We start from the raw sequence: 27970 nt of genomic DNA, 5'->3' as shown, positions 1-27970 counted from the left end.
GGCCTTTCTCACTACAGTCCTGGGCCTTTCTGCTGGTCAATTTGATGCATGCTCTTGCTTTTTATTCATCACCCAATGTGATGGTTTCACTAGATGAGAACCCAGAGTCTGTATCTCTTGCCCAGGTTTTGCTGATCTGCACTCCTCTGAGGCTACCTCACCCTTCAGATATACACACTCCCTCTCCAGGGGCTCATGAGCTCCACAGGGTCAGTAATATCTCTATTCATTCAAAGAAACAATAGCAAACAATAGCTTTAATTATTTGCAACCAACCAGTACTTTGCATTCAGAGCAAGATGACACACGAGAATATTCTCTCACAGTCGTGAGCTACTTGCTCAGCAAGGAGATCAGCTTTGCACAGGATTTCCTAATTTCCTAGGATTTCCATTTGCTGTCCAAGGTGACCATGGTTAGAAATATCCATTATAAACGATACACCAGATCAACAAGTTCCAACAAACCTTTTTCACAGAAAACTGTTCAATCTGATTGTTTTTCCTTTTGAAGAGCTTCTGAACTTCTTTAAAGACAATCTGTGCCCCGTCCACATCACCGGTGGCTCCCTGACAAACTGTAAGAAACCATCGTCATAATCTTTAAAGTATTTAGGGGGAAAATACCACTAAGGGATACCCAGGTTGATGACACTTGGAAAAGGTTATTACCAAAGGAGAAAATGGGAGGAGATATTTCTAAAGACTGTTACATGTGGGACTATACCAACCTGCTGCTCATCATTCCACTGATTCAGTAATTATTTCCCTGTTGCTAGGTTCCCTGAACTTTACAGGAACACGTTGGGAAAACTATGGTCGTAGATATTGTCACGGAGCACAGTCCCATTCGAGCTCACACACTTGGAAAGTGGAAGAAAAATGAAAACTAGGCAAGAACAGTTAGGAGCTGGGAGGACTGTGAGAGCATCACACTGGTAGAGGGCTATCCCTGTGCCTGGAAAGAAAGTCATGAAGTGTCCTGTATCTGACAGTCCTTCACTGTCATGAAGTAGTCACGGGTGTGTTCACTGGGCACCTACCACCTACAGCCACCATCAAGGATGTGAAGAAGAAATACACGTTTACACCCAGAAGAAACTTGGATTTCAGCTGGAGAGAGAACACCCACAATTCCAGAGCTACAATGGATGCAGTGAAGAGAGCCTTGGGAGTCCTGACATCAAAGTTACTTTCAAAAAGCTCAAGGAGGGAAGGGATGGTTTCTCTTCGGCGTGGTCGCACAGCTCTGAGGGACCAGAGTCAAGCTGAGCCTTGGAGGGGGCTAAGACTTCGATCTTCATCTCCCCCAAGCCCCAGGCAAAGACTCAAGTCACACTGCCTCTGCTTCACCTGCTCTCTCCCTTCTCCAAACTTCACACCAGGCTGCAGTCTCACCTCCTCCATCTGACTTTACCAACCACTCTTTGTCATCCTCTTTGCAACTCCCATGACACTGAATTCCTTTCTATTAATTTCTTGTTGATTTTGTCTCTGGCACATACTGTTTTTCAATTCCCACTTGGAATGTCCATTGATTTGCTAGTTCTTCCTTCTTTATTTGAGCGATCCTAAAACTAGATGGTCCCATTCTCACATTTTGGGGCTTGGTCACGCCGGGCACAGGGCTGTGGCATGTCAGAGGGTGAGCAGCTACTGGAAGGTCAAAGAAATACAAGCAGCAAGGCTTGGAGAAAGCTGAGGACATCAAGGTGATGGGAAAAGCAGAAGATTTCTACTGGGAATCACTGGGATTAGCCTGAATATGAAAAGGGAGAGACAATTCCACTCCCAGTTTTGGAAGCAGCGCTGGTCCGGATGGGGTCTGAACCCATCCCAAATGACCTCATCTGTTGTGTTACAACATTTCAAAACCAGAAGAAAGCTCGGTGATTGTTCTGTAAAACAACTCCATGGCATTATAGACCCAGGAAAGTTAAAAGACTTGCCTGAGGTCACACAGTAAATCAATGAAAAAGAGTAATTTCTGCTGCCCCTAGCTTGAGGTTTCCGTACATAACTGATAATATTATTATATAGTCACATAATTTTCTAAAAAGGAATGAGCAAATGTGGGCACACAAGAGTCATAAATATCAACAATATCAGGATCTGAATCACCTTTGCAGGTCTGTAGCTCTAACACCTCAGATCCTGAAGAATATGTATACCACTTCCTTTTCATAAGTTACAGACAGTTGCCTCAAAGGATGCAGATATTAGAAAGCAGAGCATCTCTGATTTATCCTAAGTCTGAGACCTACACAGACTTAGGATGCTCAGCCTGTCCATTAGGACTAAGCTTTATTGTTGTCATTAGTCGCTCAGTCATGTCCGATTCTTTTGCGACCCTATGGAGTGTAGCCCATCAGGCTCCTCCGCCCATGGGGTTTCCAGGCAAGAACAGTGGGGTGGGTTGTCATTTCTTTTTCCAGGGGATCTTTCTGGATCAGGGATCAAACCTATGTCTCCCCCACTGGCAGGTGGATTCTTTACCAATGAGTCACCAGGGAAGCCCTTCAAGAGATATTCTAATCTTTTGGGGTAACTTATTTTTATGTAATTTCAAACGCATAGAAAATGTGCAAGAATAGTACAAGGATATGGTCCAGCCATCCCACTTCCTACATCACCCTTCGGGTAATGTGCTAAATGGCACTGGAACCAGGGTCTCAAAAAGAACCACATTCCTAGCAGCATCATTCACGACAGCCAAAGGGTGGGAACAACCCAAGAGTCCACAGACAATGAACAAATAAACAAAACATGGTCTGTACACACAATGGAATATTATTCAGCCTTAAAAATGAATGAAATCCTGACACACACTACATTATGGATGAACCTTGAGGACACTATGTTAAGTGAAATAAGCCAGATTCAATCAACAAATACTGTTGAGTCCACTTACTTAAGGCACCTAAAATAGTCAAATTCATATAGACAGAAGGAGCAGAGTTTATTAGGGGTTGGCTTGGGCAGGGGGTAGGTAGTTCTTGTTTAAAGATCATAGAGTTTTACTCCTAAAAGAAAAGGGGGGAATGAGAGAGTCAATTCCTAGGTAGGTTGATAAGAAGTCCCGGGTCCCCGAGGAGGAGAAAGGGGTCTGGAGCTTTTGCAAAGGGGACAGAGGTCTGGAGTTCTCAAGGAGAAAAGGACCAGCACTTTTTCTACACTGTCTCCTATTGGTCAATGTAACAATGTATCTTGCTCTAGGACATGTTTCTCCTTCACAAGAACCTTCTAACTAATCTTGTTATCTTATGTATGTTGTGGGAGTGGATCTGGTAAGACCTTTCTGTTGTTAGTTCTAATCTTGTTAATTTAAGATTTATGTTGTGGGAATGGGTCTGGTAAAAGGATATAAGCTTTGATTAAGACTAGCAGTGGGCACTCTCCATCCCCCTTCTGATGTCTGTGTCAGAAGATTTCTCTGTCCCTTTTTCACTTTAATAAAACTCTGCTACACAAACACACACACAAAATAAATAAAGATCACACAGTTTCACTTTTCAAAAAGAAAGGTGGGCAGTGGTGATGGCTATCAAAGAACTTAATGCCACTGAACCACATACTGAAAAATGGTTAAAACGGGGAACTCTCTGTCGGTCCAGTGGTTAGGATTCTGGGCTTTCACCTTCAGAGGCCTGGAGAAATAAGATTCTGCAAGCTGTCCAGCGTAGCCAAAAAAAAAATACTTTTTTAATGGTTAAAGTAGATTTTACATTATGTATATTTTACCATAATTAAAAAAAAAAACCTCTCAGCTATAAGATAAACAAGGTTTGAAGATCTAATGTATAATAACATGGTGACTACATTCGATAATACTGTATTGTAAATTGAAATCTGCCAAGAGTAGAAAAAAGACAAAAAAAAAAGTGATTAAAGAAAAAACCAAGGAACTAAGTTCCCAGTGGCAGTGTTTCCAGTCCCTTAATGCTCATCTTCTCAGGCACTGCTTATAACACATACTAGTCCTTCAAGCCAACTCAGGTAACAGCTCCTGCAAGCCGCCTGCACTGAGAGCGCAGCAGCGAGCCGCCCCACCTCCCAAGCCCTCTTTATGTGGAGCTCTTCACACATCATCTTCACGGAACCCCCGTGGAGACTGGAGTCTTTCACGCTGTATCATCTCCTACAACTGGTGTGATCCTGGGATTTCCAGTGAGAATAAATGCTCCTCTATAGAGCCACACTGTACATTTATTTCTTCATGCTCTATGCTCCACAAAGATTTTTAAAAAATACATAGCTCATCAGTATCACCTTTCTAGATTCCATATATGTGCGTGAATATATGACACTTGTTTTTCTCTTTCTGACGTACTTCACTCTGTATAACAGCCTCTAGGTTCATCCACCTCATTAGGACTGACTCAAATGTGTTCATTTTTATGGCTAAGGAATATCCTATTGTATATATACACCACAGCTTTATCCATTCATCAAGCAATGGAGACGCAGACATAGAGACAGACTTCTGGACACGATGTGCGAGAGGGTGAGACGAATGGGGAGCGTGGCATGGAAACAGAACTACACACGTAAAACAGGCAGCCAGGGAGAAAGTGCTGTATTATGCAGGGAGCTCAAATCAGGTGCGGTGTGGCAACCTAGAGAGGTGGGAAGGGGTGGAAAGTTCAACAGGGAGGGGACATATGTATACTTGTGGCTGATTCATGTTGATGTATGGCGGAAACCAACAAAATATAGTAAAGCAATTACCCTCCAATTAAAATAAAACAAATACCTGCCCACACTGACTACCTGATCCTATTACACCACAACAACAGCAGCCTGTTTTGGTTCATCACCGTGCAGGGCACACCAAGCCCACTCAATAAACAGCTGCAATTTTCATCTGAGATGCCTCTGAGTTCCGTAAACCAACCCTTAAAGTGTCCTAGCAGCATACTGAAAATAATCCTACTCAAACATCAACAAGAGCCAGATGAAAATGGATTAACACCCTGTGGGGTCTATAGGAAGGCCTGCGGGTGTAAGGGCTTCCATCCTGATTGCTAATGGACTGCAGTTCCAGAACATTCTGGATATACACAGGGTCACTGTTAATTCTTTCCGATTTTAAAGAGACCAGTTACAGGGATGGAATGACAGGAGATGTTCTGTTAAATGCAAACCTTCAGAGAAATAAGAACACATTTAAAATAATGCTTGGATCAGTTTTAAATTTTAAGGAGAGGAATCGCTTTTGTGGGTGTGTAAGGAAAGCTCATTGTTAGAGGCAGGAGAAGTACACTCCCTGGGTCTCTTCAATCACTACCTAAACCACTCTGCATCACACAGGCAATTCATGGGGCTCAGGGCACAGACAGCGGTTCTGTCCACCAGGTGGCAGCATGTCTTCACCTATCTGTTCATGTCAGGGGAAAAGGCAACGCACACGATACTCCTGTCAGAAAGTGTAAATTGTTTCTGCCATAATGACATGCAGTGTTGAAACACCTTGTACTCCGCAAAATCACACTAATTATAACAGGGTTAAGAGGCAAAACAAGGCTGGAACGGACTCCTCAAAACCTGTGCAACTCACAACGAGGGCACTAACAATTGAAAGGAAGATATGAACACGATTTAAAAGACATGTTCAATGCTTTAAAATTCTTTAAGCGCCTAATAAATGAAAAATAGATTTGAGGAAAAAAAGGAGAGGGGTGAGGGTAAGTTGAGGCTGTTTAGGACAAAGTGTACGAAAATGAGAAGCTCATAACGAGCATGTCCAGGACCCAGCATGTGACGGACCCGGCCCTGGGGGAATACTGGAAGGGGCAGGGCGTGTAGCATCGAACTTCCCAACATTCCACTGGGTGGGTGGGAGCTGTATTCAGCTGCTATTCACTTGCAGTCCAAAACAGTACTTTAGCCACCTGATCTGAAGATCTGATTCCCTGGAAAAAATCCTGATGCCGGGAAAGATTGAGGGCAGGAGGAGAAGGGGACAACAGAGGACAAGATGGTCGAATGGCATTACCGACTCAATGGACATGAGTTTGAGCAAGCTATGGGAGATGGTGGAGGACAGAGGAGCCTGGCTACTGGAGCCCATGGGGGTCTCAAAGAGTCAGACACAACTCAGAGACTGATCAGCAACAAACACCACCACATGCTGTGGGAAACTGTCAAGAACACCACTTCTGCATCCTCTGCCCATCGCTCTCCATCCAACAACAAGAGGGAGCTAGTCTGAGACAGAGGAGGGCGTGCTGTGACCATGTGTACTGGGATGCACTCACCTGCGGTTAGGTAGGCATAATAGCACTGGGACCACCGGGACTCGTTTTTTAGCCTCTCAAAGGAATTGAACGCATCCTTGAAATTCAGCTCTATCATGCTGCACCAACCTGTGAAACAGATGTTTTTAGAAAAGGATCCTAAAGTAACACAGGCTTCCCTGGTGGCTCAGTGGTAAAGAATTCGCCTGACAATGAAGGAGACACAGATTCGATACCTGGATTGGGAAGATCCCTTGGAGAAGGACATGGCAACCCACTCCAGTGTTCTTGCCTCAAAAATCCCATGAACAGAGGAGCCTGGTGAGCTACAGTCCATGGGACTGCAAGAGTCGGACACGACTTTGCGACTGAACAGCAAAATAACACACTTTTCAGCCCATCTGTAGGTTACATATCCCTCATCCTGCTGACTTCCTCTGCAAGTGTTCCATGTAAACTACCTGAGAACTTCATAATTCTTTTTTTCTTCTTAAACATTTTCAATGGGATGCTTTGAGGAAGATACAGCATCTCTGATTTCACAACCGGTGAGGCAGTATAGAAGGGAGGCGCAGAAAGATTTTGAGGAAAATGGTCTAATTTGTCTCCAGTTGTGCAATAAACTTAAGCACGGCAGTGCTTCTCTCCAAGAACAGGTAGAGAAAAAGGAACGATGCTACTAGATTATATAACACGGTGACCACCTCGGAAGTCTCACATACTCACCAGCGCGTTGATGATCACTGATAATTAGCAAACTGCTCAGAGGAGTAGAGAGCGAGCCAGTGAGACATTAAGTACTTGCCACCCTCTCTCTGAGGGGCAGAGAAAGGACCCAGCTCTCTCGGAGCAAAACATCCTTAGGCTGGCATCCTGGGGATAGGTAGGGGTGGGGAGAAGCAACAGCAGCAAGGATATAAGGAGTGTTATCCTCTGCTGTTAGTAACAGCAGCTCCCCATCATAGAGCCAGCCCTGGGTGTGCCAGGCACCTGATGTAATTCTCTCTAATCCCAGTGCAGTCTTGGAAAGGTGGCTGATGGTGCCGCACCTGACCAAGGAGAAAGCCTAAGGCATGAAGAGGCTTCGTGACTTGCTCAGGGTCACACGGCTTAGAAGAGGGAAGGGCTGAGGATCAAAGGCCATCGCACTCTCCTGTCTGCGAGCTGCCTAACAAATTCTGTTATCCACTCCACGAAGTAGTCACGTCACCTGACACCCTACAGGGATGAGGGGAAGCCACACTTCCAGGAAATTCAGTGTCAAACTCCATGGGATATGATGTGAAGTTGACGTATTTTAAAGATCAGATCAGTCGCTCAGTCGTGTCCGACTCTTTGCAACCCCATGAATCGCAGCACGCCAGGCCTCCCTGTCCATCACCAACTCCCGGAGTTCATTCAGACTCGCGTCCATCGAGTCAGTGATGACATCCAGCCATCTCATCCTCTGTCGTCCCCTTCTCCTCCTGCCCCCAATCCCTCCCAGCATCAGAGTCTCCTCCAATGAGTCAGCTCTTTGAATGAGGTGGCCAAAGCACTGGAGTTTCAGCTTTAGCATCAGTCCTTCCAAAGAAATCCCAGGGCTGATCTTCTTCAGAATGGACTGGTTGGATCTCCTTGCAGTCCAAGGGACTCTCAAGAGTCTTCTCCAATACCACGGTTCAAAAGCATCAATTCTTCGGTGCTCAGCCTTCTTCCTGTCCAACTCTCACATCCATACATGACCACAGGAAAAACCATAGCCTTGACTAGACGGACCTTTGTTGGCAAAGTAATGTCTCTGCTTTTGAATATGCTATCTAGGTTGGTCATAACTTTCCTTCCAAGGAGTAAGCGTCTTTTAATTTCATGGCTGCAGTCACCACCTGCAGTGATTTTGGAGCCCAGAAAAATAAAGTCTGATGCTGTTTCCACTGTTTCCCCATCTATTTCCCATGAAGTGATGGGACCAGATGCCATGATCTAACCCTAACCCTAACCCTAATTTTAGAGTAAAACCTGGGGCAAATTATTTCCATCCTAAAATAGACTTCAGGGTAAGATTTGGATTCAGTGCAAAAGTAGAGGTGGGAGGTAGCACCAAACCAAAATAAGGAGGCTGAGTTCCGATTGCGCTGTTCCCACCCTCCAGCCGCACCCCAGGTCAACCCTCTAACGTCCCTAGCTCTGGGTTCCATGATTTCTAAGCTTTCTGCAGCTCTAACTTTCTGCCCCACCACAGACCCAGAAGTGGTGCACACACAAGAAAAGGCCACCATGATCAGTCTGCAATATATACAGTATCAAATCTTTATGTTGGACACTTTACTAATGTTACATGTCAACTCTATCTCCATAAAACTAGAAGAAAAAAAGAGTATCCTAAACAAGAAACATGAAAGGTCACCAAAGCTAGTTCTTCAAGTTCTATACTACTACATCAGTTGTGAAATTAGAGATGCCTTGTCTCCCTCAAAACATCACAGTTACCATGTCTCATATTCCATTCCGCATTACGGCTACACACCAGAACTCCAGCAAGTTGGTGGCTGTTGTTTAGTTGCTAAGTCATGTCTCTTTTGTGACCCCATGGACTGTAGTCCACCAGGCTCTTCTGTCCATGGGATTTCCCAGACAAGAATATTGGAGAGGATTGTCATCTCCTTCTCCAGGGGACCTTCCTGACCCTGGGATCAAACTCAAATTTCCTGCATTGGCAGGTGGGTTCTTTACCACTGAGCCACCAAGGAAGCCCCCCAGCAGAGGTTAGACTGCAGAAAAATATATTTCCCACTGGATCACATTTGATCTTCACTTTCTAAGCTATAACAGATGTATACAACATAATACTGTTTATTGGGCAGTTCTCAATCAGCACTCTTCTTTAAAAAAAAAAAGAAAAGAAAAGATTCAGGAAGACAAATATATCTGTGGCAGGCAAGCAAGCAGCAGGCACTGTAAGGTCCACGCTGCCAGGTGACAGCTGCCTCCCCAGGCTTCCTCCATCTCTTCTTTTGTGTCTCTGATGACAGCCTTTGGAGTCTCAATTTCACTTTTGGTTCTCACCACCACCTCATCCTTTCTCCCGTCTCTGCTCCCTCCTTCATTCCTTGTAGGTGCGCTATATACAGTGTGACCTTGCAGTCTTGGCTCAAATTCTAAAAAGCATGAATCCCTTACTAAAATGTGTTCCTGTTGTTTCAAGTCCAAAGTTGTGTTTATGCTTCTCAGCATAATTAAGCCACTGTCACAGTCAAGGATTATGGAATCACTAACGTATTTTAGTGCAGTCAGCCAAAAAAAAAAAATTTAAAGCAACAACTTTGAGGGAGGGGAGAGGGGGGCTAAATCTTGGGCAAACAAATGCCTCCAGGTCTGTCTATAAATGCATCTCCAAGAGGGGAGAAGCAGGAGGAGGTGGCTAACACGTGTGCCAAGTACCCTGCCTCAGGCTCATCCGGGTACTTTCATCTAAACCACACAGCTGCTCCAAGGGCGACTGCAGGGCGAGGGCTCCCAGTTAGTTGGTAGAAGAGCTAACTGGGCTTGGAATCCGTGCACCCAACCTCTCCTAAGCCGGACTTTTCTTCTCAGGTACACATTGGTGGGAGGGAAGAGATAACAGTTCTGAATTCTAATATCCAGTCCAATAAAAGAGTCAAAATTGGTTCTTTTTTTTTAATTGGTTCTTACTCAATTCAGTCAACTGTGCCTATTAGCCTAGAGTCAAATCATCAAAGGAACAAATTATTGGAAAGAAGTAACAAGAATTCACTGAGATAAGTATCGCTACTTCCACCATGGTAACAAAGTCCTGTTATTACAAAAGGCAGCCGGCATTTCACAAAGACTACAAACTGAACAGCATTAACAGGGAAAGAGTGCACAGGAATGCGTTAACACTTGCGGGACAAGAAGCTGGACACAAACTGCTGCGTTAATACACTATTTGATGACAGGCAACTGGACTGACATTCAACACTTACCAATTTCATAGAGACAAACATGCTGGATTTCTCTCTGGTCTACCGCAAGTTCCAGAGCAGTATGGAAGGAAGTCAAGGCACTGTTGATTTGACACTACGGAAAGAAATGAAAACACGGTCACTGGCTTAAGATCTATCATTAACATTGCGACAGAGGATGAGATGGTTGGATGGCATCACCGACTCAAAGTTCATGAGTCTGAGCAAGCTCCGGGAGATGGGGAAGGATAGGGAAGCCTGGTGTGCTGCAGTCCATGGGGTCGAAAAGAGTCTAACGTTACTGAACGACTGAACAACAAAAACGTTGTTTTTCCAAATTCAAAAGCGTCTTTTCCCTTCTAGTTACTTTAAACAGATTAAGCAGTTATAGAAGAGAGTGATCTGAAGACTTCTGGGGAAATGGCCCCGTCCATGGCTGTGAGCTGAACCGAGGTCAGAGCACCTCTCCTTCTGCTCAGCCAGAAAGACTCCCTGGGATGGCGTGGCCCACAGCCCCTCCTGCCACTGGGGCTCTCTGTGCACCTGTACACTAGAACTTAGAGGAGTCCAGTGATGAGCTGAGCTGATCCTTGGGATGGGTGACTTCGACAGGAGAGGGACTGTACGTCCTCCTGTGTATACCCACAGGACCCAGAGAGACTCGCAGTCAGCACTGTCGGGAGCCAGTCCCTGGGTCCAGCCTCAACTGCTCTCCCTTTTGGGACCCCCTCACTCTCGACCCCACAACTCAGTGCTGTTGTCAGATTGCTTCTGGTCATCACCTCTCTTCTCTGGACACTTTAGAAACTGAGGATCCAGATTTTACTTCCTACTTTTACATTCATCCAGTACTGTCTAGAGCCCGAGAGACTCTCAAATGTCTGTCCTGCTCTTTGCTGGTTAAATACATTTAGTTTTTCCTTCCATGAAAGATCTCTTTCAAAGTCTGCTGATCTGAGGCCATAAGCAACTGGTAAGATCACCTAAAAGGCATCATCAGGATGAAAGGGAGGTAGATTAAACCCTAAATATGGCAACGACAGGCATTAAGTATCATCTATCACTAAGGATATAGTGATATAAATCCTAAATGTCCCGAAGTCCTGATGCACGCTCAGAAGTGTTCCTTTCTCCCTCCCGCGGGTGCCTGCAATGCGATGCTCTTCCACCCTGCACTCAGCGCTCCGTCCTGTGCATCTCCCTTTGCTGCTCCCAGGGAACTCCCTTTCCAATGCTCCAGCTGCCTCTTCTCCCTGCAAGCAGCCAGACTGGGGCATGAAGGGTCTAAGAAGAGGGGCTGTTGGTTCCCTGAGCCCAGCCCCTACCATATTCCTCAGTGACATGATGCCTGATCACTGCAGGAGGCCCCCGGACCCTACACAGGGCACAAATGAGTCAGCAAGGAGATGTGCAGGACAGTCTGTGACTCAGGAGCACTAGGAGCCAAATGACTCATGAACCAAGGCCACGGCTGGGCCAGTAACTGCTCGTGCCCCGTGGTAACACTTCACTCTGCTGGCAGCAAGCTTCATACTGAGTGCTCAATCCGTGTCACCCCCACAAGGGCTCGGCAGGTAGCCACAGAACACACCCATCACTGCCTCACTAACATGTATTCTCAAGGAGCTCGACACTGAGTTGAGGGGACCCTCACAGGAATGAAACAAGCTCCCTTCTCTAACCTCGAGACGTTTACACTGATTGTGAGCACAAAACCAAGATGTGTGTGTGTGTATGTATGCATGTGTTTAGTTGCTCTGTGGTATCTGACTCTTTTGCGACCCAAAGGACTGTAGCCAGCCATGGTCCTCTGTCCATAGGATTCTCCAGGCAAGAATCCTGGAGTGGGTTGCCATTTCCTCCTCCAGGGGATCTTCCCAACCCAGGGATGGAATGTGCATCTCCTGCATTGAAGACAGACTCTTTACTGCTGAGCCACTGGGGAAGCCCACAAAGCCAAGATACCAAAGGTAAAAAATCAATCTCTTATGAAAAGTACGTATGTGTGGAAGGATCTGGACACTCATTATGCCCATTTATAACTTTCTGGATCAATCGTTCCTTCCTGGACCTTCCTGATGGTCTAGCAGTAAAGAATCCATCTGCCAATGCAGGAGACACAGGTTTGATACCTGGTCTGGGAAGATCCCACAGATCAACTGAACAGAGCAACTGAACCTATGCACCACAACTACTGAGCCTGTACTCTGCAACAAGAGAAGTCACAGCAAGGAGAAGCCGGTGCGACTAGAGAGCAGCCCCCCCACTTGCCACAATAGAGAAAGCCCACACAGCAATGAAGACCCAGCACAGCCAAAAAGAAATAAAAAAAGTTCTTCCCTTGCATCACACATGCACTCAACTTAGCCCATTTACATAGAAACCACAGTGTTAGGGTTTCTGCTTTGCATGGATCTCCCCAGTTGCCCAAGTTAATGGCTCTCAACTCTTACACAGGGATGGGCCATCACTACCAATCTGACCCCAGCAGGGGTCCAGCAGATGGCAGTGCAATGCCACACTGCCCTTCAGAGGGCAGAAAACGACTCAGTCAACATTTATCAGACAAATACTGTGCCTGGGATGGAATGGGCTCCGGAGATACACAGATGAGTCCAAACTAAGCTGTCAACTCAAGAAAATAAGAAACCAAGTAATAGCTGAATCAACATTATTTCTCTTAACCCTTTCCAAGAGTCTGAGATAGGTGTATATTAGTTCCATTTTCAGATGAAGGAACGAAGTTCAAAGAGGTTAAGTAGCATGGGGGCTAGCAATTGACTAGTATGTAAATTCTGCTCCAACTGCCTCCAGAGCATGCATTCTTCAGGGAGAGAGATGCAGGTGTGATTAAACGAAGGATCTGGAGAAGAGGGCCAGTTCCTGGATTATCCAGAGGGCACTAAATACAATCAACAGAATCCCTACAAGAGGGAAACAGAGAGAGCTGACGCAAGTAGGTGGTGGTTTAGTCGCTAAGTCCTGTCCAACTCTTGCAGCCCCACCGACTGGAGACCACCAGCCTCCTCTGTCCTCGGGATTTCCCAGGCAAGAATACTGGGGTGGGTTGCTGTTTCCTTCTCCAGGGGATCTTCCTGACCCAGGGATTGAACCTGGGTCTCTTGCACTGCAGGTAGATTCTTTACCATCTGAGCCACCAGGGAAGCCTGATGGAAGTAGAAGTGGTGGCACTGTGACCACAGAGGCAGAGACTGGAGTGGCACGGCTGCAGTCCAGGAATCTACGTGAGCACCAGAGGCAAAAGGCAAGGAATGGCGTTTCCCTACAGCCTCCAAAGGGTGCATGCCCACCGCCTTGATCTGCACCCAGAGAAACTGACTTTGGACTTTGAGCCTCCAGAATTGTGAAAGAGAAAATTTCGGTCATTTTAAGCCATGAAGTTTGTGGTAATTTGTTAGAAACGTCTTGGGAAACCAGAGCAGTATACCTCTTTAAAGATTAAACTGTGGGGATTTCCCCAGTGGTCCAGTGGCTAAGACTCCGAGCTCCCAATGCAGGGGGCCCAGGTTTGATCCCTGGTCAGGGATCTAAGATGCCACAGGCGGCAACTAAGACCCGACACGGCTAGCTAGCTAAATAAGTAAATCAATAAAAGAAAAATTGACCTGTGAAGAAAGTCCCAGGCTCTTTGTGTTATAAGCACCTGATCAGAACTGGAAAGTACTGAAGCCATTTATGGAGCTTAACAGCATTATCCCAGGAGCAAGCATAGCTACAAAATTAATTCCACTTCTAGTCTGATCACTCATCAAGGAATTACGATGAATAGCCAATAAAATTGTAGAAATATGTTTCCTTCTTTTCACCAAAACAATTCAAAACAAAAGTGATCCATGGGAGTCCTTACGGTTACAAATTAAAATACCCACAGTTCAGCAGAGAAAGGAGAATTATTCTCAATTTGACACTCAATTCCCAGCTTAATTTTTAAAGAAATGCATGTACCCTGAAGAAAACACAGAAAATAGATTAGTATGAAAAAGCTAGGACATCAAGAGTTAGTATCACACTGGCTTTTGTCTCATGAATTGTGCCCTGATACACTGTCACAAAAATGACAAAAAAAGCCTCAGTTTCCTTACTGGTAAAAGGAAGGAAAAAACATTGGCAAGCTTTAATCTGCCTCCAGAGGAAGCCATGAAGAATAAAAGCAGGAATCTCTGCCAGATTAAATGGAGCATATTTATCGCCAAATTAAAAGCAGCAGGACTGACGGCCACTGCACTGTCATTACAGAGATTCCAAGTGTTTTTCCAGTTACTCGGGACTTCCTGAGGTGTCTTCTTAGGCATTTTATATCTTTTGTTGGAACTGAAAAAGGGGTCTGTTGCTCCATTTTATTCTCCAAGTGAATACTGCTGGTATGTGGAAATCTTTGGATTTTTTTTTTTCAAGTATAATATTTGTTACACTCCGGAATTTTTAAAATTCTTAAATTTTTTTCTTCTGGATTCAAACCATTTGCACATAATGACAGTGCTGTCTCTTCATTTACAATAGACAACTGTAGCTGGCTAGGACCACTGGTTAAAAAGGGCTTTCCCAGAGGCTCACTGGTAAAGGATACACCTGCAGTGCAGGAGACACAGAGACAGGAGTTCGACCCCTGGGTTGGAAGAGCCCCTGGAGGAGGAAATGGCAATGCACGCCAGCATCCTTGCCTGGAAAATCCCATGGACAGAGAAGCCTGGTGGGTTACAGTCCAGGGGGTCCAAAGAGTCAGACACGACTGAGGGACTGAACGAGTGTGCATGCACGCACACACACACACACACCAGTTAAAATACTGAATATTAACAAGCACAAAACACATATTTCCTTTATTCTAATATAAAGGAAAACATTGGTTTTCATTCCAATCCCAAAGAAGGAAAATGCCAAAGAATGTTCAAACTACCACACAATTGCTTTCATTTCAAATGCTAGCAAGGTAATGCGCAAAATCCTTCAAACTAGGCTACAACAGTACATGAACTGAGAAATTCCAGATATTCAAGTTGGATTAAGAAAAGAGGAACCAGAGATCAAACTGACAACATCCGTTGGATCATAGAAAAAGCAAAGGAATTTCAGAAAAATATCTATTTCTGCTTCATTGACTATGCTAAAGCCTTTGACTGTGTGAATCACAACAAACTATGGAAAGTTTTTCAAGAGAAGGGAATATCAGACCATCTTACCTGCCTTCCTGAGAAATCTGTATGCAGGTCAAGAAGCAACAGTTAGAACTGAACATGGAACAACAGACTGGTTCCAAATAGGGAAAGGAGTACGTCAAGGCTGTATATAGTCACCCTGCTTATTTAACTTATATGCAGTGTACATCACGCAAAATGCTGGGCTGGAGGAAGCACAAGCTGGAATCAAGATTGCCGGGAGAAACATCAATAACCTCAGATATGCAGATGGCACCAGCATTATGGCAGAAATCAAAGAACTAAAGAGCCTCTTGATGAAAGTGAAAGAGGAGAGTGAAAAAGTTGGCTTAAAACTCAACATTCAAAAATTGAAGATCATGGCATCTAGTCCCATCACTTCATGGCAAATAGGGCAAAAGTGGAAACAGTGTCGGATTTCATTTTCTTGGGCTACAAAATCACTGCAGATTGACTGCAGCCACAAAATTAAAAGACACTTACTCCTTGGAAGAAAAGCTATGACAAATCTAGACAGCATATCAAAAAGCAGAGATATCACACTGCTGACAAAGGTCCATGTAGTCATTCTCCTAGTAGTCACATATGGATGTGAGAGCTGGACCATAAAGAAGGCTGAGTGCTGAAAAAATGATGCTTTCGAACTGTGGTGCTGGAGAAGACTCTTGAGTCCCTGGGACTGCAAGGAGATCAAACTAGTCAATCCTAAAGGAAATCAACCCTGAATATTCATTGGAAGGACTGGTGCTGAAGCTCCAATACTTTGGCCACCTGATGCAAAGAGTCAACTCACTGAAAAAGACCCTGATGCTGGGAAAGACTGAAGGCAGGAGGAGAAGGGGACAAAAGAGGATGAGATGGTTGGATGGCATAACTGACTCAATGGACATGAGTTTGAGCAAACTCCAGGAGATAAGTGAAGGACAGGGAAGTCTGGTGTGCTGCAGTCCATGTGGTCAAAAATAGTTGGACACGACTTAGTGACTGAACAACAACAATGCAGTAATTAGTAATTCAGCTTCTCACAAATTATTTCAGAACGCTGGAAAACATTCCAGGTTTGTTTTTAATTAGTAAAGTTAATTTTTTTAGAGCAGTATTAGAGTGTGAAAGTCGCTCAGTTGCGTCTGACTCTGTGACCCCATGGACTATACAGTCCATGGAATTCTCCAGGCCAGAATACCAGAGTGGGCAGCCACTCCCTTCACCAGGGGATCTTCCCAACCCAGGGGTTGAACCCAGGTCTCTCGAATTGCAGGTGGATTCTTTACCAGCTGAGTCACAAGGGAAGCCCAAGAATACTAGAGTGGGTAGCCTATCCCTTCTCCAGCGGATCTTCCTGACTCAGAAATCAAACTGGGTCTCCTGCATTTAGAGCAGTATTAGGATTATAGCAAAACTGAGCAGAGAAGTCAGTATTTTATTATAAAATATACTGAAGAATGAAAGACTTGTTAGTTTCTCATAATTGTATTTCTGCCAGATTCTTATTATATTTAAGAAAAAATGCTATTTCTTAGAAAGAAATAACTTTAAGCTTGTTACAGTTTAGTTGTCAAGTACCATAACATTTGAAACCAGCTTTGTTCCCTTTAATACATTTTGCCTTCAATTCTGAAATTATCATTACTGTCTTTTTTTGTCCACTCACGTACACCTGATTTATTTTGTCTACTCTTTAGCTTTTACTTTTGTATCACCATTTAAATATTTTTAGTTAGCTATGTATCTAGTTTGTTCATTTCTTTTTCATCCTAATCTTAGTCATAATCTTTTATATAGAGATAATGGTAAACATAAATGGATTTAGACAACTAATATTTTTGTATTAATTTCTGATTTTGTTCCCAACAGTTACTTTTTTCTTATTATACGAGCTATTTTACTTGCTTCATCCTCTACATTCCTTTAGATGGTGTAAACTGTTTTTACAATTCTGCTTGTGGTCACCTAGAGGTTGAAAAAAAAAAAAAAAAACTAGAGAAATTCCTATTTTATCTAGCAGGTATAAGTAAGAGCTGTTTGAGTCAAGAGTCTACCACAAATACACAAGTGAGTGCTCTTGCCTGAAGGGGACAAAAGAAAATAAAACATGTAATACAAAGGGACAGACAGACCATGGGCAACATTTCTACCCAATTTAAAACAATTAAGTTATTCTGTTGGTATTTCCACATTAATATATTTTTAAGCTACTAAGAAAGTAGAGATGGTGGACCTCCCTAGCGGTCCAGGGCCTAAGACTCCATGCTCCCAATGCTGGGGGCCTGGGTTCAACCCCTGATCTGGGAACTAGATCCCACACGCTGCAACTGAAAAAGATCCCCGTGCCACAACAAAGATCAAAGACCTCGTGGCCTGCCACTAAGCCCCAGCGAAGCCAAATAAATGAACGAAAGAATGAACGTATAGCTCTCAGAGCACACTGTGAAGACACGGTAAGGATGAATGATTTTCAGAGTCAGCACGATAAGCGCAGTGTCACATCCTGTTTACTCAAAGATTTTCACTAGCAATAGCAAGCTGACAGGATTCTCTTGATTCACCGACTGAGCAAAAAGTCCCACTTCTAAAGTTGCAAAAAAAAGCAAAAATGGAAACAAGGCCAAGTTGTTTCAGGGGCCTGGCCCAAACTCTAGTGCCAAAGGGAAAGCAAGTTCCAGACAACCCTGAGGCTGAAGCGCCAAGACTCCGCTTCCCAAGCGAGCAGTTTTCTCCTGTCCCACCTGAAAGGTGTGTTTCACATTAAATGACAGCACCAACTCACAGAGTGGTCTCAGCTCAGAGCCCGTCCTCTGGCCTTCAAATGAGGCTGGTGTCACCTAACTCTGTGCGTTAGACCCCAGAGCGGAGAGCGCACGGATGGTGCACAGATGGTGGCAGCCTCTCCGGGGACTCGGCTACTGGGGAAGGCCACTGCCCCAGTGGATGGCGCTGTGTCTGCTTTGGAATTCTCAGCTCTATTAAACAAGAGTCTGAAATACAGGCACGTTCTCTCAAGACATTTTAAGTAATCGGTCAGTAGAGTTTGTTAGACACAGGTGGAATTCCTGAGATGTGTTCATACAAATCAACCTCAGAAATGTTGATGGGTTCTGTGTTTAAACTAAGAATGTTGATCAAGTGCAAAGGCTATAAGAAGAGTCCTCTGAAATTCCTAATAAAATCCCATATATAAGGGAGGGACTGTCTGATGTGAAGAACATGAGAAATGAAAGAGACTCAGCAAGAAAAGATGGTGACGTTGTAGCACATTTCTTAGCAAATGCAGTGAGTCCCTAAGCACTGGATGAATGCCATGCATCCCTGCCATCTACACAGATTACAGATTAGTGGATGATGCCCAGACTTCTACACCACAGGGATGTTCTGTGAACCCCCACTTACTCTTTCATGGCCTGTGCACGTTTCTGACATGAGAACTCCCCCAGAGCCTACTGTGATTGACTATTTAGAAGACACACATCTATAACTGATAATTCTAGTCAATACTCTGGAACCTCGAGAAAGGTAAACAGTAGCTATTTCTGGAATACAAGATTTGTATCTGTTCTTTGAAGTACTTTTGTATTTTACCATGTCTCCAAACTAATATGCATTTTTTAGACATAACAAAGTGTGTTAGTGGCTTAGTCATGTCTGACTCTTTGAGACCCGGTGGACTGCACCCCTCCAGGCTCCTCTGTCCATGGGATTTCCCAGGCAAAAATGCTAGAGTGGGGAGCTATTTCCTTCTCCAAGGGATCTAACAAGGTAGTTGAAAATATACATTCTTATGCTACATTAAAAAAATTTTTTAAGCATCTTTTTAAGTGGACCATTTTAAAGTCTTTATTGAATTGAAACACAAATACTGTTTCTGTTCTATGTGTTGTTTTTTTGGCCATGAGGCATGTGGGATCTTAGTTCCCAGACCAGGGATCAAACCCACACCCCCTGCACTGGAAGGTGAAGTCATAATCACTGGACCACGAGGGAGTCCCCTCCCTGCCTTTAAAGATCATTGCTGAAACAAGCTTATTCTGGTCTAAGCATCGCCAACACTAAAGCTAACATATGTGGCACTCTGTATCACGTGCATGTTAGACGGAGAGCTGTTGAAAAGGAAAGCAAGACTCCAAAGCCAACAGTCCTCACCTCCGTGCCTCTCATTCTACAGACCGGCTCCCCTCCCAGTCACCTCCAGCCCCTCTTCAGTTATCACCACCCACAACCACCACCGGTTCATCTAGCCCTTGTTACTGTCTTATACAATCACCTTTTCATGCATTCACATTCCAGTCTTAATAATCAAACTGTAACTTTATTTTGGGACACAGGCTTTTTCTAGTTCTCTTGGCATCCCCTCCAGAAGGCCTTTTCCATTACAGGCTACAAATCTCTGATTACACACAAATGGAATACAGTAGTAGTGTTTTCAGCACCTCCGTGTAAATGGACAGCACCCTCCTTGGTAAGTGAGTTAGGTAACCAAATCCACCATTAAGGGTAGAGGAGCTGAATAATGTACCAGTTGCAGGATTTCCTTGGTCCCTCAACAGTAAGGACCATGACTTTGACAAAATTTGTGAGGGCAAATGCTTTATATTGGATTTACAACCAAGACACAATCCTATCTAAACAGGAAAAGTCCTGACCAAGCATCGTGTGCTTAGCCCTCTGCAGAATCCATGCTACATTATTTAAGGCTGACAGGGGAGGCACTGTCCTCTCTTTACAGACAAGGACACACGCTCAGAAAGCTCAGCCAGCCAGGAAGTGGAAGAGTCTGTTTTGAGCTCAGCTACCCTATGCTGCCTTTGAAAATTGCAGAGGAGGAATCTATATGAAAGATGGCAGTAAATTTTAAAAAGATATATTTATTTTAAAGGTGCTATCAAAGAATTTTCAACACGAGCGAAGGAGAAGATGATGCAAAGAATTAACCCAGAAAAACAAAGACTATAGATATACATAAAAACAGGTCTGCAGAGAGTCACACCCTACACAAAATAAAACAGGAAATTCAAGACAGACAGAAAAACCTGGGAAACTGATGGAGGGGATTAATATCCACAGAGATTTAAATGAGAGGAACAAATAGAAGCCATAATTAGGAAAGTGAAAACTTTTCCTAGAACTGAATGACCTTCTCTGTAAAGGATGTCAATTGGACAAGCTGGTATATGGGTTTTTCCAAAGAGGAATAAAAAATAAATTGTAAAAAGCAGAAATGCCAGGTAGTCACAGTTCTGAAAATTCAAGAGCCATGAAAAAATTTTTATGTAACAGTTTGGAGAAAATTCTTTCCTTTTAAAGTGTACAATTCAGTGGCTTTTAGTACATTCACAGAAGCATGCAACTCGAAAGCTGAAAGAAATCTTAAAAATGATGTAGCCTAGTGTTTCTCAAGGACTTCATAGTGGCTCAGTGGTTAAAAAAAAAAAAAAAAATCCTCCTGCCATACAGGAGACACAAATTCAATCCCTGGGTTGGGAAGATCCCCTGAAGGAGAAAATGGCAACCCACTCCAGTATTCTTGTCTGGGAAATCCCATGGACAGAGGAGCCTGGCGGGCTACAGTCCACAGAATTGCAGTCAGACATGACTGAGCACGGCACCATAGCAGTGTTTCTCAAGTGTGTTATACTGAATGTTTCTATGTCTCACAGGCTACAGTATGAAAAAGAATCCTCCTGGTCAAGCAACTTGGGTGAACACAGCAGATATGCAGACTATCTCCCTCATGATGCAACACTAAACTCTCCGAGAAGCCCCAGGATATCCTAATTTAAATGATATGAAACCTCTTCATGGAAGATGTTATTAACTAGTCCATCAAATCAGTGCTCCAAGGAAGATACTTCAGGAAAACACTGATTTATTTCAACCCTCCTGATTTTCCAGGTAAAGGAATAGAGCCAGAGAAGACTGAGTGGCTTCACCGAGGTCTCACTGCTCTTCAAAACTGTTCGACATGTGAGCAACCATGTGGAAGTAGACAGGGTTTTCATTCTTCATGAAAGAGCCAAAACCAGACCTTCAGACTTTTAGTCCAGCGCTCTTTCTACAATGTGTATGTGTGTGTGTGTGTGTGTGTGTGTCAGTTGCTCGGTCTTGTTGGACTCTGCGACCCCATGGACTGCCGCCCTCCAGACTCCTCTGTCCACAGAATTCTCCAGGCAAGAATACTGGAGTGGGTTGCCATGTCCTTCTCCAGGGGATCTTTCACATGGCAGGCAGACTCTTTACTGTTTGAACCGCCAGGGAAGATCTTTTTACAATGCTACATGTCAAAACCTGAAGCTCTGAACAATGACAACAAACTCCCAGAGCCACAGAAAAATGAGGACTAGCACAAGAAACAAAGAAACAAACAGATTGAGGAAACCAGCGTGCCCACACACTGAGAGTCCAGAATCATAAAGAAAAACGGAAGAGTTCAATGCAATACTATGAGAAAACACAAAATTTCGAAGAAGAGCTCTGGACAGGGGTAGCTAAAGTGGGGAATCGCTGCTGCCAAGTCTCTTCAGTCGTGTCCGACTCTGTGCGACGCCAGAGTCGGCAGCCCAGCAGGCTCCCCCGTCCCTGGGATTCTCCAGGCAAGAACACTGGAGTGGGTTGCCATTTCCTCCTCCAATGCATGAAAGTGAAAAGTGAAAGTGAAGTCGCTCAGTTGTGTCCGACTCTTCATGACCCCATGGACTGCAGCCCACCAGCCTCCTCCGTCCATGGGATTTTCCAGGCAAGAGTACTGGAGTGGGGTGCCACTGCCTTCTCCAAAGTGGGGAACACTATTTCTTAAAACTAGCTCTGTGAAACCCAGCAATAGGAGTTTGCCGGACACTTACTGGCCTTAGGAGAGAGAGAACAAAGACCCAGAACGCCACCTGTGTGGATACACAACCTGCTTTTAAAAATGGCAGAAAAACAATTAAAATACAGTGATCATCTTTTCAATCCAAATTGAAGGAAAAATCCACCCCAGAGTAAACAGAAATGAAAACAAACATAATCATAAATGCAACTCTGAGAGCAAAGGAAAACACATGCTTCATATACATAACATGTATAAGAAACTCCTCTGTAAGAGCAGAGAGTGGGAGTAAGAAAGAATTCAGATCATCTGTTGCTTCTGGGGTCACCCCAACTCCACCAGCATCTCTCCACCAAATGCTCCAGCCCCCTTGAGCCTGGACCTCTCATCGTGGGGCCTCTTCTTGGGTCTAGGCTTGAATGCAGGATCGTACCCCATGCTCCCATATCTATCTGGAAACTCCTACTGACTCTTCAAGAGCCAATCCTAATATTCCCTCTCCTGGGTCATCTTCCTTAGAAGATGAGGGTTGCACCAAGAGTGACCCACATCCTGCTTGCCCTTCCTACAGGCCTGTTTCTGTATTTCTCAAAGCCTGGCCTTCTTCAGTGATCAATGCAAAGAAATAGAGGAAAACAACAGAATGGGAAAGACTAGAGATTTCTTCAAGAAAATTAGAGATACCAACAGAACACTTCATGCAAAGATGGGCACAATAAAGGACAGAAATGGTATGGACCTAATGGAAGCAGAAGATATTAAGAAGAGGTGGCAAGAATACACAGAACAATTATTCAAAAAAAGATCATGACCCAGATAACCACGATGGTGTGATCACTCACTTAGAGCCAGACATCCTGGAATGCAAAGTCAAGTGGGCCTTAGGAAGCATCACTACAAACAAAGCTAGTGGAGGTGATGGAATTCCAGTTGAGCTATTTCAAATCCTAAAAGACGATGCTGTGAAAGTGCTGCGCTCAATATGCCAGCACATTTGGAAAACTCAGCAGTGGCCACAGGACTGGAAAAGGTCAGTTTTCATTCCAATCCCAAAGAAAGGCAATGCCAAAGAGTGCTCAAACTACCGCACAATTGCACTCATCTCACACGCAAGCAAGATAATGCCCAAAATTCTCCAAGCCAGACTTCAACAGTATGCGAACCATGAACTTCCAGATGTTCAAGCTGGATTTAGAAAAGGCAGAGGAACCCGAGATCAAATTGCCAACATCTGCTGGATCATCAAAAAAAGCAAGAGAGTTGCAGAAAAACATTTACTTCTGCTTTATTGACTATGCCAAAGCCTTTGACTGTGTGGATCACAACAAACTGTGGGAAATTCTTAAAGAGATAGGAACACCAGATCACCTGATCTGCCTCCTGAGAAATCTGTATGCAGGTCAAGAAGCAACAGTTAGGACCAGACATGGAATAACAGACTGTTTCCAAATTGGGATAGGAGTATATCAAGGCTATATATCGTCACCCTGCTTACTTAACTTATATGCAGAGTACATCATGCAAAACGCTAGGCTGGATGAAGCACAAGCTGGAATCAAGACTGCTGGGAGAAGTATCAATAACTTCAGAAATTATGGCAGAAATCGAAGAGCCTCCTGATGAAAGTGAAAGAGGAGAGTGAAAAGGCTGGCTTAAAATCCAACATTCAAAAATTGAAGGTCATGGCATCTGGTCCCATCGCTTCATGGCAAATAGATGGGGAAACAAAGGAAATAGTGAGAGACTTTATTTTGGGGGCTCCAAAATTACTGCAGATGGTGACTGCAGCCATGAAATTAAAAGACGCTTGCTCCCTGGAAGAAAAGCTATGACCAACCTAGACAGCATATTAAAAGCAGAAACATTATGTTGCTGACAAAGGTCCATCTAGTCAAAGCTATGTTTTTTCCAGTAGTCACGTATGGATGTGAGAACTGGATGATAAAGAAAAGCTGACTGCCGAAGAATTGATGCTTTTGAACTGTGGTGTTGGAGAAGACTCTTGAGAGTCCCTTGGACTGCAAGGAGATCCAACCAGTCCATCCTAAAGGAAATCAGTCCTGAATATTCATTGGAAGGACTGATGCTGAAGCTGAAACTCTTAATACTTTGGTCACCTGATGTAAAGAACTGATTCATTGGAAAAGATCCTGATGCTAGGAAAGACTGAAGGCAGGAGGAGAAGGGGATGACAAAGGATGAGATGGTTGGATGGCATCACTGACTCGATGGACATGAGTCTGAGCAAGCTCTGGGAGTTGGTGATGGACAGGGAGGCCTGGCATGCTGCAGTCCATGGGGTTGCAGAGTCAGACACGATTGAGTGACTGAACTGAACTGAACAAAGCCTGGCCACCTCAGCATCTGCTGACATGCCTCCCTGCCATGTGGTCCCCAGCTCCCCCAGGGCCGGAGCTCTGCTGCAGTGGCCTGTACTGCTGCAGCCCCCATGGCAGACATAGCAGTGCTGTCAACATGTCATAAACACCAACAAGGACCTGCACTCAGAGCTCCAAAGCAGCACACACCTCCAAAATCACCACTCCCTAAACCTCAACAGCAAAACTACACCCAGGGTCCCACCATAGACCTCACCTCAACAAGGAGAGAAGGCTTAAAGAGATTAAAGGTCTTGTTCAAACCAGTCAATCCTAAAGGAAATCAATCCTGAATATTCATTGGAAGGACTGTTGCTAAAGCTGAAGCTCCAATACTTTGTCCACCTGATGTGAAGAGCTGACTCATTGGAAAGGACCCTAATGCTGGGGAAGATAGAAGGTAGGAGGAGAAGGAGGCAACAGAGAATGAGATGGTTAGACAGCATCACTGACTCGACAGACATGAATCTGAGCAAACTCCCGGAGATAGTGAAGGACAGGGAAGCCTGGCGTGCTACAGTTCATGGGGTTGCAAAGAGTTGGAACCAACTGAGCGACTGAACAACAACAACAAATCCAGACCACTGGGCCAGAGTGGAGGAGCCACGACTCAGCATGGGCAGTCAGCCTCCAGATCTGAGCCCTCAGCTACAATGTGTATCTTATTACATCAGAGTACCACAGCTTCCCAAACACTCCCATTAAGCCAGCGAAATGCAGGCTGAATTTCAAGGGATACAATCAAATCCCTAAACAAGAACATTAACATTTCACTATTCTTATAAGACAAATATGTTATGATAAAATATTAAGAAAATGAACTATAAAAGAAGCTAAATTAAGGAAAACCAGAAATAAAGTGGAAGTAAAATATGAATTGATTAAAAAAAAATCAAATCTCTCTCTATAAAAACCAATATGAAAGTCTTAAGCTCAATCATAAAATTAGGAAAGCATAAATTTATAAAAACACCACTAGTAATAAAAAGTAATATCACATTTACATGCTTGGATATAGTCATATGTCTAAAAATATGTGGAAATAAGAAAAAGTAAAATATAAAACTAAGATGAGTATAACAGTAAGTGGACATCTTCAGATTATTGAAGAAATAAAAGAAGTTATTAAAGAATTAATTTCAAAACTACTTAACAACAACTGAAAAATACTTTCAAATGTTTAATGATGTTTTAATTACTTTAACTGACTTGCTTCTCCAAAATGTAGAAAAAAAAAATTCTATTAAGTAACTCATTTTTTAAAAATAGTAAGTTTATTTCTAAAGCCCAATAAGAATAAGCCCTCTTGGATATTTATATTTATAATAATAGTTCAGTTCAGTCACTCAGTTGTGTCTGACTCTTTGCGATCCCATGAATTCCAGCTCGCCAGGCCTCCCTGTCCATCACCAACTCCTGGAGTTCACTCAAACTCATGTCCATCGAGTCGGTGATACCATCCAGCCATCTCATCCTCTGTCGTCCCCTTCTCCTCCTTCCCTCAGACCCTCCTAGCATCAGGGTCTTTTCCAGTGAGTCAACTCTTCGCATGAGGTGGCCAAAGTATTGGAGTTTCAGCTTCACCATCAGTCCCTCCAATGAACACCAGAACTGATCTCCCTTAGAATGGACTGGTTGGATCTCCTTGCAGTCCATAATATTATTTAAATATATGTTATTTGCTAGTAAGATACATATACCATTATTACATATACGTAACATTACATTTAGAATATATATAAAATATATAACACATATATATAACTTATTAGCAAATAAAAGCTAAAAAGAGAATTGGGTTGAGACAGAAGGCCTGAATTCTAGTTCCTCCTTAATCCAAAATAACTATGTCCATGTACACATATTATTTCACTTGAACCTGTTTAGTATACACAGATGTATGTAAAAATATAAAGTAACGAGACACAGGGTGACATGAGTAAATGAAGAGACACCATCAGAAATGAGTAAGAAATACAGATATTAAAATTTCCTTATAATACACAGAACCTGACAAACTGATAACTGTACAGAAACAAAACTATAAAAATACTAAATAATATATATTTTTAGAGGCAGTAGTCATGTATTTGTTATATGAACCACAATTGTCAAAGCCACTTAACTTTCATTTTAAAACATCTATAATAGGTAGAAAATAAAGATAAAAATAGATTCCACCCATCTTAAGGATTTAGTTCAATAACAAGAAGATAAACAACCTTAAATAAAACAATGTTTGGATGGACCTAGAGATTATCCAACTGAGTGAAGCAAGACAGACACAAAAAGATAAATGTATGATATTGTTTATACATGGAACCTAAAAAGGGTACAAAAGAACTTATTTATACTACAAAAGTAGAGTCACAGACATAGAAAACAAACTTATAGTTTCCAGAGGGTAGGGGACAGGGATGTATAAATTGGGACTGACATATTCACAACTATGTATAAGACAGGTACCTAGTAAGAATCTACTGTATAGCCCAGGGAACTCTACTCAGTACTCTGTAAAAGCCTATATAGGAAAAGAATCTAAAAAAAAAGTGGGTATCTGTATAAACAACTCACTTTGCTGTACACCTGAAACTAACACATTGCAAATCAACCATGCTTTAATAATAATTTTTAAATGTTAATATTCCTGAATCGAGTAGGTTTCAGAATTAATAGCCATCTGCACATGCAAAGAGGTATGGAAACATGAGTTTTTAAAATATCATTTTACAATCTGAAGAAAAAGTATTCTGTGTGTCCCACTTTGAGAAGACAAGCATTATTTCTGAAGAAATGAAATCTGTTGTAACAAAAGCATGTATGTTTGAATGTTCAAATTTTCACAATAAAATGTAAAGACTGTTCTCAAAATGACAGTAATAGAAAAGGGGAAATATATGACAAACATAACTTATGATTACATTAGACATGAGAATTTGATTAAATAAAAACATTTCTTACTCAAAAGTCAAACTTGACTAGATCAACAGATTATATCCAAAGGAAAAAAGAATATATACTCCTACTGAAAATACCCTCAGTAACACTTTTTGGAAGCGTTTTTATTGAGATATAATTCAAGTATTACAAAATTCACGAAGTATTCAATTCAGTGGTTTTTAGTATATTCACAGAGTCCAACAACACAAGAGAAGACTCTACACGTGTACGTCACCAGATGGTCAACACCGAAATCAGATTGATTATATTCTTTGCAGCCAAAGATGGAGAAGCTCTATACAGTCAGCAAAAACAAGACCAGAAGCTGACTGTGGCTCAGATCATGAACTCCTTATTGCCAAATTCAGACTTAAATTGAAGAAAGTGGGGAAAACCACTAGACCATTCAGGTATGACCTAAATCAAATCCCTTATGATTATACAGTGGAAGTGAGAAATAGATTTAAGGGCCTAGATCTGATAGACAGAGTGCCTGA

General features: G+C 43.2%; 1 protein-coding gene across 3 annotated transcripts in view; it reads right to left on the bottom strand.

Moving 5' to 3' along the window:
* The window catches only part of TTC39C (tetratricopeptide repeat domain 39C), a 96849-nt gene that overhangs the window by 7056 nt on the left and 61823 nt on the right, over positions 1-27970 (bottom strand). For all 3 annotated transcript variants that reach the window (XM_010828925.1, XM_010828926.1, XM_010828927.1), the window contains 3 exons: positions 10201-10294; positions 6257-6364; positions 468-577 (listed from right to left, as the gene is read on the bottom strand). In XM_010828925.1, the coding sequence (XP_010827227.1) occupies positions 468-577; positions 6257-6364; positions 10201-10294 (312 nt within the window). The remainder of the gene's footprint in view (positions 1-467; positions 578-6256; positions 6365-10200; positions 10295-27970) is intronic.

The sequence above is a fragment of the Bison bison genome, unplaced genomic scaffold (assembly GCF_000754665.1).
Source record: "Bison bison bison isolate TAMUID 2011002044 unplaced genomic scaffold, Bison_UMD1.0 scf7180017864498, whole genome shotgun sequence".
Lineage (NCBI taxonomy): Eukaryota > Metazoa > Chordata > Mammalia > Artiodactyla > Bovidae > Bison > Bison bison.
This window is presented reverse-complemented; position numbering and strand designations above follow the sequence as displayed.